This window comes from Vombatus ursinus, unplaced genomic scaffold, assembly GCF_900497805.2.
Source record: "Vombatus ursinus unplaced genomic scaffold, bare-nosed wombat genome assembly UNPS02014791.1, whole genome shotgun sequence".
Taxonomy (NCBI): Eukaryota; Metazoa; Chordata; class Mammalia; order Diprotodontia; family Vombatidae; genus Vombatus; species Vombatus ursinus.
In genome coordinates this window covers 82221918-82236929 of record NW_020954569.1, presented here as the reverse complement: position 1 = coordinate 82236929, position 15012 = coordinate 82221918, and the positions used below count along the sequence as shown (strand labels likewise).

General features: G+C 35.1%; 1 protein-coding gene across 1 annotated transcript in view; it reads right to left on the bottom strand.

Moving 5' to 3' along the window:
- TARS (threonyl-tRNA synthetase) overlaps positions 1-15012 on the bottom strand; it is a 37852-nt gene that overhangs the window by 10569 nt on the left and 12271 nt on the right. The window contains exons 3-11 of the mRNA XM_027869057.1: positions 12339-12529; positions 9455-9578; positions 6389-6510; positions 5178-5295; positions 4523-4587; positions 4228-4306; positions 2979-3125; positions 667-765; positions 20-186 (exon numbers count right to left, since the gene is read on the bottom strand). Of these exons, the coding sequence (XP_027724858.1) occupies positions 20-186; positions 667-765; positions 2979-3125; positions 4228-4306; positions 4523-4587; positions 5178-5295; positions 6389-6510; positions 9455-9578; positions 12339-12529 (1112 nt within the window). The remainder of the gene's footprint in view (positions 1-19; positions 187-666; positions 766-2978; positions 3126-4227; positions 4307-4522; positions 4588-5177; positions 5296-6388; positions 6511-9454; positions 9579-12338; positions 12530-15012) is intronic.

The following is a 15012-nucleotide window of genomic DNA, read 5'->3' as shown; positions in this document are numbered from 1 at the left end:
CTCAAAGCAAGTTATATACCAGTGTCCTGGGCAGTTCATGGGCTTCAGAGCAAATATCTCCTTCTCAACTTCAAAAGAGAACATATTTTCACTGTAGTGCTGCCAGTGTCCTGAAGTCATCCAGAGTTTGCTATTATAGATATTTGGGGTGACGACCTCTTGGAACCCCCTTTTCCTATACAGACTCTGAAAAAGCGAACATTCAAAAATAGGACCAAGATCCTAAAAATAATGGGCTAGAAAAACAATTACATTGCATTTTTAAAAATAAACTAAACTAAGCAAAGTAAATAACAAACTAAAAGAACTTTGAGAAAAGATCTCATTGAGATACGCTTAAGTGAGCATGCCAACAAAACACACAAAGACCAGACAAATGTCTCTAGGTCACACATTAATTTTAGTGACTTTACTTGTATATGCACATGCAGTATCTTTCAATATTATGGTTATCAACACATATTAATATTGAAAAAGACTTAAAAAAAAACTATAGCTTGTAGGAATAAATTCACATTCAAATTATTTTACCTCCCCTCCCCCCCAAATCAAAATTATTTTTTTTTCCCTAATAGTCCTTAAATTAAGTCAATTTATACTGTGTATTTGAAAAGCCCCAGGAAGGCAGTTTGGCAATAAACAACTTAATGGAAGAGTATGATTTACCCTAATGAATTCAACAAGTGTATTATAGATGTAGGCTCCTTTTGGCAGGAAAAAGCAACTTCCAGGACTGAGTTCATGGAAGAAATAGAGTTCCTGATCCTAGGTAAGAGAAGAGAAGGAGAATGACCAAAGTATATAATCATCATCTTCATCAATGTTTATGTAATACTTTAAAATTTGCAAAGTATTTTAAGTAAACTATCTTATTTATATTTTATAAGTTATTATTTTTAAGATATCATTATCTCAAATACAAATGAGAAGACAGACTTACGCATGGTTACAAAGCTAGGGTCAGGGGCAGTATCTTAATGCAGACCTTCCTGACTAAATCCTGCATATTATCTGATAAGTCAATCAATAAACAGTACCACAGTGCTTAGCTGGAGATACAAAAAGAAGCAAAGATACTATCTGCCCTGAGGGGCTCAAAAGCTAAAAAGCAGAGGGATGATAGGTGGTGGTAGTGGAAGGCACCTGGCCTGAGGTATGATGAAGTCCTGTAGCCAGGTGGGCTATGATGATCTATCTGTCCTGAGCCCTTCCTTAAACAGAGGATTGCGGAGCTCATGTGTACCTTCCATTCTCTTCAGTCGGAAGATGTAAAGGTACTGAGGAGGTATGAGTTTCAGAGTTAATATGACCTTTCAGGAAGATGAGCTTCTGGAGACGATGGTGAAGTCCAGGTGAGAGCAGCCAAGTAGCAAAATTCTGGTATATATTTAGAATTTTGTCCTGCTCCACACTAATGACCTTCCTTAAGCACAGAAGCACATCAAAATTTTAGCTGAATGAAGCCTAAATTAACTTCTTGGGCTGCAACTGAATTCCCTCAAAGCATATTCATTGCTTTTTCATCTGTTTTTTAACAATCAGAAAATGTAGACAAGATCCCTTCTGTTTTCTCTCCTCTTCTACTGCCCAAAATAGGGGTTCCTAACCTTTTTATGAGACAGAATTGGTTTTTGTTCCCTTTATGAATACTCAAAGGATAGAAGAGGTAACAAAGCAGTCCTTGGTCAGGAGATGGGGTGGCCACCTATAAACCACAATAAAAGAGGGAAGGTAGCATTCTTCAACTTCCATCCTTCAGAATCCATGGCTCTCTATTTTAAATGCCCCAGAGCCACTTTAGAAGGAGGTCATGGCCATGGGCTGGCCTGGAGGAAGCAGGAATTTCTACCTTGTGGGAGCCACAAGGTGATGTGGCTCCCACCTTGTGATCCAACAGGTCAAGTTTCTTGACTGACCACTTAGGTATCCCAGCTCAGAGTACAAACAGTATTTTCAGAATAATGCATCAAAGACTCGTGACTTCATGAGGGGAGAACATCTTTGACTGTGACAAAACGCATTCCATCTATAACTTCAGTTCCAGACGGTTGCCTAAGGCTCAGAGAAGTTCAATGACTTCTTCGTGGCCATACAGCTAGTTCCAGACCTTCCGGTCTCCATCACTAGCACACCATTCACTCTATCAGGCTGCTTTTCACTTTAAGTGTCTACCAACAATTCTTTCGATAGTAATACCACCTTAGATCTGGTAAGAACAGACCCACTGTTTTCCAGCTCATTTAACTATTAAGAAATGTAACCACATTTAATCCCATTAGTGGGTTAATTTGAGTTCCGGAAAGGCCCCCCAGCATTTCTTGTCTCAACCTCTTTTTGTCCTACGTGTCTAATGAGGGCTTCAATGGACATATGATGAGCTTCATCTCAAGGAAGATGCTGCAACAGCGTGTCAGGATGGAAGCCTAATGCCATCTATCTAGAGTGCTCTAAGACAACCAAGGATTCACCCAGGAATCCTCATGGTGCCAAAGAAGAGCAGATCTGGGGGTCCTATTTTAATCTCCTTTGCTGAAACAGTTCAGGGTACATATCACTGGTGTATTACTCAGCCACTGAGACAACTTATGTTGTATAAGTTCTCTCTTTGATAAGAGATTGGATTATTAGCACAGCTTCACTAGACTGGCATTCCTTAGAAACTGAAGTTATTACAATCTTATCAAAGAGAAAAAAATTTTTTTGATCAGAAATATGGTAGAAAGCATCCTATTCTGAACATTCCTTTGTACAGGAATCAGTAGTTGAAATGTAACAAAATTAGAGTTTGAGTGTGTATCAGATATGGTACTATTTCTCAGAAAGCACACATTTTATTATTAACATTGATGCGTGATTAGGATTGATAGTAAGGAAGATATGAAATGTGACATCATTCCAAGTGAAAACTAAATACTTTAGGAATAGCTCTCATTAAGGCATTTCATTATCAATACATCACATTAGATCATTTAACTTACCCGGCCAATCTTTCTGTGATCTCTATTTTTTGCTTCCTCTTGGAATTTCTCCCACTCTTTCAACATTTTAGGGTCTGGGAATGAAATGCCATAAACTCTATAAAGAGTTTCCATATCAGCTTTACCTTCCCAATATGTAGATGAATTCTGCAAACAAGTATTAATGACACAACAGTCACTTAACAAATGTTTGTGGAACTGAAATAGCCTTCCTATTTGTCAATACCTTAGAGTCATTACAGCCATTATAAACTCTCACGACCACCACCATTCATTTCACTGACCAGGAAATAGTTTTCAAAGGGTTATTACTTGTCACCTGTCTAACAAGTGATTCTAATCATCTTTGTTCTAACAAAACCAGGTAAGAACATTCAATTGCAGAAGTAGGACACTCATCCAGCTCCATTGTGACCACTGCTTTTCTCCCATAGTACCTAGTACCCAGTTCTCATCCATCTACAAGAAAGAAGCTTTTGTTTAAAAATCCGCTTACATGATGACTACTATTACTATAAGCTTACCTCAAATACAACCACTAAGTTAAATTAGACGTAAAACACCTGCCATTAATAAACTTGTTAACTATCATGTAATTCAAATCTCATTTTCTTATAGCATTTAATCCATATAGCATTTAAATAATGGTGTATTACTAGTAGAATTAATTTCTTTCAAAGGAGAATTTGGATAGGCATTTAATTAATCATATTTAAGTCAGATTACACATTACTATAGTAAATAAATCAATTTTTTTACAGTCATGAATCATATCAACATTTAATATCTAATATTGTGACATAGCTCCTCTATAAGAGGGTGCTGTCTTTTATTATCTAAACACAATACACAATAACAGCTAACTTTCCATAAGATTTAAAGTTACAAAAGAGAAACAGTTAATCTTACTTTAATATTTGCATTAAAGCAAACTGAGAAAAAAATCTGTTTCAAGAACTCTAAGAATTTCTAAATATTTCTTTGAGATCATTTGGGATGAGGGGAAAATGTTACAAAAGAGTTTCAAATGACTATTAGGTAGAAATAAAGCTGTCATAAGAGAAAAGGACAAAACACGAAAGAGAATTAATAATAAGCATACAGATATAAATAAAAATGAATTAAACATAAGTGGGAAGATAGTAAGAAAAACTAAAACAGGGGTCCTAAAAATATTCAAACCTAGTATTAGGAATGCCTTCTAGATAAAAAATTTTAAAACAGGCATTCTGAGATTATATAGACTTACCTTGTGAATTTTCAAAGTCTTAATCTTGCCAGTATGTCGTACATGAGGACCTCTGCATAGATCTATTAAGGGACCACACCTAAAAGGTATGAAGACAATTTACACAAAACTTTAAATGGATGGACTTCCATCACACTGAATTAACAATAAATTCTTTTTTTTTAAATTTCTAAAACTTAAATACACAATAAGAAAAAGAAACATCATAAACTTAAATACTAAATAAGAAAAAAAGCATTGCCATGTGTGCTATAAATTCTTATTGTGCTATTATTACAAGATATTGTAATCTCACCTGTAGACTGTAGTAGTCGGAGTATTCACTTTTTCATTCAAGATCCGACACTTGAATTTATTGTACTAAAAAAGAGAAAATTAGAAAGTAATATAATTCTCATCTAAATGTTCAGCTCTGTATGACAAATTATTTCTACAAACTGTCCCCACTCCTGGAATGCTATGCCTTTCATCTCTCTCAGAATCCTCATCTTCCTTCAGAACTTAGCTCACACGTCAACTACTCCTTAAAGCTCAACTTGCATTGTCTTGCTATATCCTTGTTTCACCCTTTCCACAGAATACAATGTAACTTTCCTGAAGGCAGGGTCTACCTCATTTTTATTTCTGTATTTCATCTTGCAATATTAGGTACTTCATTCACTGAAGTTCAATAAATTTATTAAGCAACTATTATATTAACAAAGATTTCAAAAACTGAATACTGTAATTCATGAATGACCTATAACCACATTCAATACAGAAATGCTTCATGTATGAAAGCTAACAATATTAAAATATCCAAGAAGTTTCCTCAACAGTCTTCAACTTAGCATACTAAACATCAGGTAGACAATTCCTAACACTAAAGGAAGATAAATGTGAGGCAATGTTAAAAACTAAGCAGTGAAAGCCCCTCAGACCTGTGTCTTCCTGTACTAAGTACAACTTACCTTAAACATTTCAAGCAAGGTTTCTTTCTTAACTTCCAGTCTTTCAAATAACTGTTTCTCTTTAATGATTTTCTTACATAAAGCCTCCAAAGCAGAGAAATCATTGCTAGACACGCCTCTGGAGGTGAAAAGAAAAAAAGATACATTTGTCTTAATTTTAAAGACAACAAAGAGTGCAAAGATACAATATTTTAAAATAAAATTTTAGTTTCATCAGGAAAATTAGCACTAATATGTATACATGCACGCATAAACACACAATGCACATACACACGTGTGTTGTGTATGTAGACATAACACAATACACACATGTATATGCACACATATATACAGACACATTCTTGTTGTTCAGTTGTTTCAGTGGTGTTTGACTCTTCATGACCCCATTTGGGGTTTCTTGGCAAAGACACTGGAGTAGCTTGCTATTTCTTTTTCCAGTTCATTTTAGATGAGGAAACTGAAGCAAACAGGGTTAAGTGACTTGCCTTGTGTCTGAGGCCACAAATGAACTCAGGTTCACTTGACTCCAGGTTCTATCCATTGTACCATCTAGCTGCTCTAAACATACATATATGTATGCATATACACACTATACACACAACATACACAGTGCATTAGAGATTTTTGCGACTTTTTAGCATAACAAGTTTTTACATTTCATATTAGACACTATTCTTACTTTGGAGATAATACGAGCCTTAGCCAGAAAATGAGGAAAGCAAACAGCTTCAGAGGAAGCCAGGTATAGTTCTAGAAGAAGTAGGTTTGAATCCTGACCGTCCCTTTTGGGTGGGGTATATTATAAGGAACTCACTTGAACTCTCTGAACGTCAGTTTCCTTATTTGTAAAATCAAATTATGTTTGCACTGCCTATCTGACAAAGCCATTGTGAGGAAAGCACTTTGCCAACTTTACTTTAAAGTACTATTAATACATGTGAGTTATTACTGTTCCTTCCCCCAAAGCTAAGGTCCCTATGGCTTTAGAGATCTAAGAATTAAAAAATCTTAGAGCCAGCATTGCTATGCATGTAGGGAATAATGTTTAAGTTGTTTACTGTGAAAAATATATGTGTTACCTCAAGAGTAACCAAACTTACTCTATAAGCAAAACACAGGGAAAAAAAATCCACCTTATTATTTAGTTATGTCTCATGTTATGAAGCCTTTAAATTTATGTACTCATATAATCAGAACTTAATTGAACTTACCCATTCTCAAGGTACATATCATAATAAAAGCCATTTTCTATTGGTGGACCATAGCACAAGCATCCACCATAGACTCTCTCCATGGCTTCACCCATTATATGAGCACTCGAGTGCCAGTATACCTGAAAAATGAAAGACAAGTATGGTGGCATGAGTCTCAGGGGTACATTACAATACATTCTACAAAACAAAATTGGGCACTATGACTGTAATTTAAAAGTAGAGCAGTTAATCCGTTTTAAGCTAACCTAAATACATAATGCTATTACTGTGTAGATTTACAGTTTGAACCTTTGAATCTGTCCAGATTAGAAATTCTACAATGAGTTATAGAACTAAAAGCAAAGAATTCAAAATTCTAGGTTGTTTTAAAGATATTCTGAGCAAGTCATTCAAATTTTTAAATTTTACTGTCTTACTCTATTTTTGGTGGATCTTTAAAATAGTGCTAGCTTTTTGAAGAGCAATCTGCCAATAAACAGCAAGTTTATGATTAATCAAAATGCTGAGTAAAGTCAAACTTTATCATGTATCCTTCTAAAATTACCTCTTGTGCCCTATGTTTTTTCTCAAGATATATAAATCAGCATTTGAATTTGAACATCCAAGGAAATAAATGTAATTTTCTCCTCAACTATGCAATTCAATGCATTTTTTTGGTGCATTCTTTTTTTTGGTGAGGGAAATTGGAGTTAAGTGACTTGCCCAGTCACACAGATAGTGAATGTTATGTGTCTGAGGCCGTATTTGAACTCAGGTCCTCCTGACTCCAGAGCCGGTGCTCTATCCACTGCACCACCTAGCTGCCATGCATTCTTTCTTCTTAAAACATATATACAAAACTTCAGAAGCATGTGACAATATAATATAAATGAACCCTAAAGTTCTGATTAGGCCCATGGGCTCAACAATTCCTACTGGTAGGATGGCATATATGGAAAAAAAAAGAACCCATCTTACAAAAATGTTGATAGCTATTTTAATCTTAACACAAAGCACTAAAAATTAGTCTAATGCTTGAAGAATGACATTGAAGTGTCATAAAAATTGACAAATTTGAAGGATATAGGGAAATAATGAAAAGACATGTAGAGTAGTGCAAATTGGGATAGTAACAAGAAGCATATACATGGACTACAACTATATAAAGAAGAAAAATAATGCCAAAGATATGTAGCAAAGCTTCAGAAGCACACAGATGGATTGTGAAGGTGACAAGGTAACAAAATGTTTTAGCTGCTACTGGCTAATGTAAACAATTAAAATTACAGCATAATATTGATTGTTGCTATCTTAGATAGAGGAGGGAAAAAACAATCAGTCCAAATTTTGAGATTTTAGATGTACCCTATACTAGATCTGATTACTGGTTTAAGCAGTGTTTAAAATTTACATTTGTCATCATAATTTTTTTTAAAAAAGTTTAATTGTCTTTATGAAATAAAGAATTATAAGAAAAAATGCAAGAGACATATCCTTGCTTTAAGAACAAGATGACATAAAAGTTATTTTGGAAAAAATCTTAATCTGCAGTTCAATAAACTAAAATCATTTAAGCAGATTCTCATTACTGATGCACCATCTATTTTTCTTTGAGAGAAAAGGAGGGGCAGCTAGGTGGCGCAGTGCACAAAGCACCGGCCCTGGATTCAGGAGGACCTGAGTTCAGATCCAACCTCAGACATATAACACTTACTAGCTGTGTGACCCTGGTCACTTAACTCCCATCGCCTAGTGCCCCTCCTCCAAAAAAAAGAGAGAAGAGAAAAGGCAACTGAGCAAGAAATGTGCTTGTCATAAACCCAAACAAGGATGTAGAATAGCTATACATTTATGCTGTTCAAAAACACTAGAAAATATAATTAAGAATTCTGTAATTTGCAACAAAATAGGTTAGACTAAACTAGATTGTAGGAAATGAGACTCTTTTTACCTTCTATACCTGAAAAAAAATACATAGGTAGGCAGCATCTTAAGGAGAAACTTTAGGGTTCATTTATATTATATTGTCACATGCTTCTGAAGTTTTGTATATATGTTTTAAGAAGAATGCATGGCAGCTAGGTAGTGCAGTGGATAGAGCACCGGCTCTGGAGTCAGGAGGACCTGAGTTCAAATACGGCCTCAGACACATAACATTCACTATCTGTGTGACTGGGCAAGTCACTTAACTCCAATTTCCCTCACCAAAAAAAAGAATGCACCAAAAAAATGCATTGAATTGCATAGTTGAGGAGAAAATTACATTTATTTCCTTGGATGTTCAAATTCAAATGCTGATTTATATATCTTGAGAAAAAACACAGGGCATAAGAGGTAATATTTAGAAGGATACATGATACAGTTTGACTTTACTCAGCATTTTGATTAATCATTATTATTATAATAATAAAATATAATTGCAATAATATATAAAACATAATTATTGATTAATTACTTGCCCCAACCTTGTCCCAGAAAGCCATCTTTTATAACAAAGTTGTTTTTTCCCCCCAAAAGGAAGGGAAAGGAAAAATAAGTTCATCATCACAATGAAAAAAATTTGATGTTATATATGCAATGTTCCTTTGGACCCCTTCAACTGCAAAGGAACAGAGGGAAGTATCTTCTCATATCTCTTCTCTGGGGCCAAGCTTGTTCTTTACAACTTTTCAACATTCAGTTTCAGCCATTTTGTAGTCATTGCACTATTTTCATTATTGCCACCATTTTGTGTATTGCCTGGTTCTGCTTATTTCACTTTGCACCAATTCTTGATCATGTTAAAAAAAAAAAAAAAAACTAGCTCCACCCCCAACATTTTGTGATAATGAAAGAATTCATTTAATACTACATCTTGATTTTTTAATAAAAGCACATACACATTTTGTCTTCTCCCCCCACTCCAAGAACAAAGACAAACATAAAACTTGAAAGTAAGGTCAAATTTTAGTGTTAAATTAGGCACATAAAATTTTGAAATTAGTTTTATAAGCTTTAGCTAATCATGCATAGCACTTTGGGCAAGAATTTAAAAATGGGTAGGGAAAAAGACAATAAACATGAATGTTACAACTAAAAACTTACTGCCTGAGCTTCTTCATCCTCAAATTTAAGAAGCTCCAACGTACAGTCTTCCTCCAGGGGGCGGTCTAGATCCCACACAACCTTGTTTACTTTGGCGACTACTGTGTTATCAGCTAGGCCTTGACTAAAAACAGATGATGATAATGATAATTCATGTGAAATGTCAAACTGTGGGACATTCTTTTTAGTTCAACATTTAGTTTTGATGGAAACGTTAAGAAAACTAAGAACATCTAAAATCATAGTAACAAAATCAAGAGAAATAAAAGGGGAAAAAACCCCAATAAAGTAAAAAGGATAACTTAATAAATATTTGATGAACTTTTCTACTACTACATAAAATTTGCTTACCAAAAAGAAAATCAATTCTGAATGACTCAGGCCCTAATAATAAGTTTCTTAAGCTGCTTAAATAACTCCCTATGACTTTTAAAACTATACATTTGTTCTCCTAGGAAAACAGACAAAACACTAAAGAAGCTGCAGATGACTATAGGAATATTTTAACTGTTCAGAAAAATTCTTTTTGAAGGTACAATAAATATTCCCATAACTTATACCAACACAGTCACGGTAAAACAAAAATTGTTCTCAATACTTTGTTATTAAGACAATTTGGGAGGATATTTTGTTTTCAAAAGTCAATGAGACAGTTCCATTATTTTCTCTGTTAAGTGAAACAAAGCTTATAAAACCTATATGAACTCTGGCCTAGCCTGTGTTCATAATTATACAACATAAAAAGATGCTTCATTAGTGTCATCAAGCTTTGGATATAACAAAGTATTTCATTACACTAATAAAGAATATTTGAAAGCTATGTTATATTTTTTTCTGTGTATAAGGCTTAGCTATAGTTTCAAGGCACTGACCATCATAAATGATCTTAAAAGTTGTTTTTTTTTTTTTAAAGTCAATCAATACCAGCTCATTAAGCACTATTTGCAAGGCACTGCAGGTAAATATGACACCCTTAAGAGCTTACAATACAGCCGAAGAGTCCAGGAGAAATAGGAAATTTTAGGGATGATACCAAAAAAACAAACAAAAAAGTAACAGCAGCAGGTGATTAGGGGTCCAATTCAAAGTGCTATGGATATAATTCAAAGACTCTCTTTTTCATTAAACACACATAACCTTTGACTACAAGACAGGAAAGTGTGTGTGGGGGGACCGGACGGCACACTATATCTTACCTCAATACTAATATGAGGTGTTGCTAACTATTCCAAAAACTGAAAGGAAGAGATCACCTTCAGCCTGGAATGGAAAAATTTGATCCTCAGAGACCAGAAAAATTTGATAGGAAGAAAGGAGGATTCAACAAGACGTTCCTGACAAGATCATCAGTGTTGTGCCTCTGTTTATTTCATGCCTTCCCTATACGAAGTATTGTGATTACTAAAATTATACAAGATTATATGGCCTAGTATTCAGAGCCTTCTGCAATCTGGCCTTACTTGGCTTTTCAGTCTTATGAGTGTCATTTATCCTCCCTCAAAAATGTCTTAAGTGTTTCCACAGCCAGACTCTTATTCCTGATGACCCTGTCACTTCTGGTGTAATGGTTTTTCACAGAGTACCACACAATTCGGAGACTGGAAGTGCAACAAGGAAACCCTCTTTTGGGTTTTATGAAATGTTAAGCAACTTCTCTTCAGCTCACTAACCAAATATGAAGATTTATATTAATCACTTCAATTTGGATTCATTCAATCAGGTCTCTCAGAGAGACATCTAACTCTTCCTTAATCCTGAACATCAAAACAATAGGGAAGACAGCATGGTTTCCCAAGAATAAAACTGGAATAGGAAACGAGATCTGAGACATAGAGCTCTGGTCCTGTCACTAATTTGCTCTGTGGCTTAGGGTAGGTCTTTTTGAACCTGAATTTCTAACCTGTAAAACAAGGATGTAGTGTACAGTCAGTTCTGCTATATGACATATGAATTCCTAAAAATCACAGTGCTATGCAAAACTGCTCAATAAAAATCACAGAGCTTATGTGGAAAATGGGACAAAGGACACAACACTTCCAGGCATATAAGTTTCTTTGATTTTCACAGCACTGTCTGATGGGCCACAATGTGGACTCCTTTATGACTGCTGATCAGAAGACATCCTATGTTCTCCTGTTTCTTTAAAAACACTTTATTATTTCAAGCTTATCCTCAATACTTAAAGTTTTCCTCTTGCATGTACTGCTTGGTGTTTTCAAACTATGCCGGTTAGACATGCTTGGAATTTTTTTTTACGTAGAAAAATTTAGAGATACAAAAGAATAGCAAAACATAATGAAGTAAGATAACTCACATGGAATTGAGGTAGCTGGAAGATGTTTGAAATGTGTGCATTTTGTGTATTCCTACAGGGCTGGGTCAGCTGGGTGCAGTTTTTTGCATTCACCCATTATTTCTCAGATAAAATCACACATAGGCAAATATGAAATCTGCATTATGCTCAAATTGTTCCTTAATATATAAATTCTGTTGCAACAATTTTCATGTTTCCAAAACAAGTATTACAGAATTTGGGTGGAGCCAAGATGGCAGAGTCAAAGCAGTGACTTGCTTGAGCTCTCCCCCAAACCCCTTCAAATAACTGGTGTTCCTTTTTACTTCCAATAATGGTTATTTTGACATTAAACATGATGACAGATAAGTCTCCCTGAATGTGACACTTGCTTCTGGTCAAAATTTGACTAAGTAAACAAAAATATCTTTTAAAGGGGTTAAAATTAGAAAATAAATTTTCTCTTAAATCCATAAAACTACAATAAACTAGATTTTTTTTAACCCCAATGAGTGAAGAAAATATAAAACCATATTAGGCAACTTAATTTGAGTATAAAAGAGTACAAAAATAAATAAAGGTGTTTCATACCTAATTCCACAAGCCACTTGGTATGGAGTAGTCTTCCAGGATTCAGCATCAACTTGTTTACCATCAGGTAAGATGACTTTAATTGGCTGACTATCTTTCAAAGCTTTCTCTAACATAATGGCATCATGTTCTGCTTTAAGTTTATCGTACATCTCAAGACGTTTGTTGATATATTCAGGCCAAGGATTCAACTGCAAGACAAATAAGATGAGGAAAATAAAGGATAGATAGATAAATAAACCATCACTCTTAGACCAGGGTAGCAGCAGAAACTGACATGCCTTAGGAACAAATTGGATTTGGTGGGGGGAGGGGAATGGTGGTGTTCAAAGTGAGGAGTTAAGAATGAAACCTAGATCACAAGCCCGGGAGGATGGTGGTATCTAATAATAGGGAAGCTAATTAGGAACAAGGGAAGGTTTTTTTAGAGAAAGATAATGAGTTTAGTTTCGAAAACACTCAGTTTAGTAACCAGTTCAAAATGTCCAACAGGAAGTTGGAGATGCTACGCTGCGGGTCAACAGAGAGGTTAGGGATGGATAAGTAGATTTCAGAATCATCAATACAGAGATGATCACTGAATCTATGGGGGCTGATGAGATCACCAAGAGAAAGGTTATAAAGATAGAAGAGGGCCCAGGACAGATACCTGGGGGGAGGATCCACTAATGACAGGTATGTTCTGGATGAAGATCCTGCAGAGAAGGCTGAGAAGCAACAGTCAAACAGGTAGGGGGAAAACCAGAATCAACTTCCTAGCCCTGGACACAAGCCCTGGCAGTCCATGCCATGCTGGAAAGGACCAGAAGTTTTGGCAACAGCTATCTGCTTTCCAAGGGCCAATCATAACTACCTATATGAAAACATTCATCAACTATGTTGGTTAGTTTTGATGAACTGCCTTTTCATCTTTTTTTATTCTTTGTTATAATGGACAGATGGAGGGGAAGAGAAATATTTGTAAATCAGAGCACTAAACAATTAAAATATCACTACCAATTTTATATAAAAAAAAGTTCATCATTAGTAACTTGACCACTGTGGGACGTAAAACCCAGAGATTAATAAGTACAATGGCACTCAGTACTGGGGTGGGCTCCCGTGGGGGGCAGGGCATGAAATCACTGCATTAAAAAAATTTCCTCCTATTTCTATATTGACTAACAATTTTGGATGGTTTGCAAATATTTATAGATGTATGCCCATTAAACAGGAAATCACTGTTGATCAATCAACAAGTAGATCCATTACCAAAAGAAAGAAATCATATCTCTTATGATATTCACACGAAATCTGAAGACAAAAAAGGGATTTGAAGCTACAGACAACTTTTTTTTCATCAATGATCTGAGTCACCACGTTTGGACTCTGATATCACAACCCCTCATGTACTGTATAAGGAAGATGAAATGACAAAGAAAACAAAGCTGGGAAGAGCAGCTGAAGTAATTCAACTATGCACAGAGAATAGTCTGTGCTACAGGGACTAAAGATGGGATTTTTTAAAATTACAATTCATGCATAGATATTTATAACAAAAATTATGCCAATAATAATATTAAAGTATTGGGTAAACTTCTTTTTGGTGCAAAGTTTCTCAAAATTTAGTATCCTTAATGACACTGCTAATTACAATTCTTTTCAACTACATTTTCCCCCTTTGATTTACCCAATCCTCATGCTACTCTGCAACTGAGCAAAAAACAAAAACAAACAATGATAATATGAAGCCCATAAATGCATTGTCTGGCAAAACAAACTCTTACCTTGGTCAAGGATGAAAATCTATATCCTTTTCCACATTTTAAATTCATCACCTCTCTGTTCGGAAATGAGTGGCATGTATCATTTTTATTCTTTTTGACTTGTGGTTTATCAATCTGTAAAGACTTCTAAAGTTTGTTTTTTTCTTCTCTATACTGTTAAATTTTAAAGACTGTTCTCACAGTTCAGCTCACTTTACTCTGCATCCCTCCATAAGGTCCTCTCAGATTCATCTGAAATTGGTTATTTCATCATTCTCATGGCACAATAGTTCACTACATTCACAGATCACAATTTGCTTAGCCATTTCCCATAAAGGACACCATTAGTTTCTAATTTTGGGCAACTACGAAAAGATCTGCTATAAATATTTTTGCACATAAAGAGTCTCTTTCTCTTTCAGTTACAGAGCAATATTCGAGGTATGGGTCTAATTCCACCATTCCACACTATGAAGTGAAGTCTGCCTCCCTGCACCAGAATTTGTAGCTTATTGTGCTTTTTACTACTACTTCCTAACTTCTTATATGGCCATCTGAGGTTATGTGCTTCATTGATGACTTTCTTCTTACATTTTCTCACCACAAGCTTTTAGAGGTATCTAGTGTTATTCTTTTTCTTACAGCTTAAACTGTAGCTACCCTCAAGGGCAGAGGTGTCAAACTCATGGCCAGTAGGCCAAATAAGATTAAAATGTAATTGGGAAATGTTTTAAAAAAAACTAACAAATACAGAGATAATATTGATTTGTGGTTTTCTATCATAACAATTACTTGGGAATGGCAGAAATATATCATTGCATATTCAGTGCAAGTCAGTGCAAAATTCTTCTTGCCTGCCTTTCTTGCTGAAAGTGAATTCTCAACTCCTTTGTCATTCCTGCTAGTAGCTTACTTGAAGAATGGCTGTG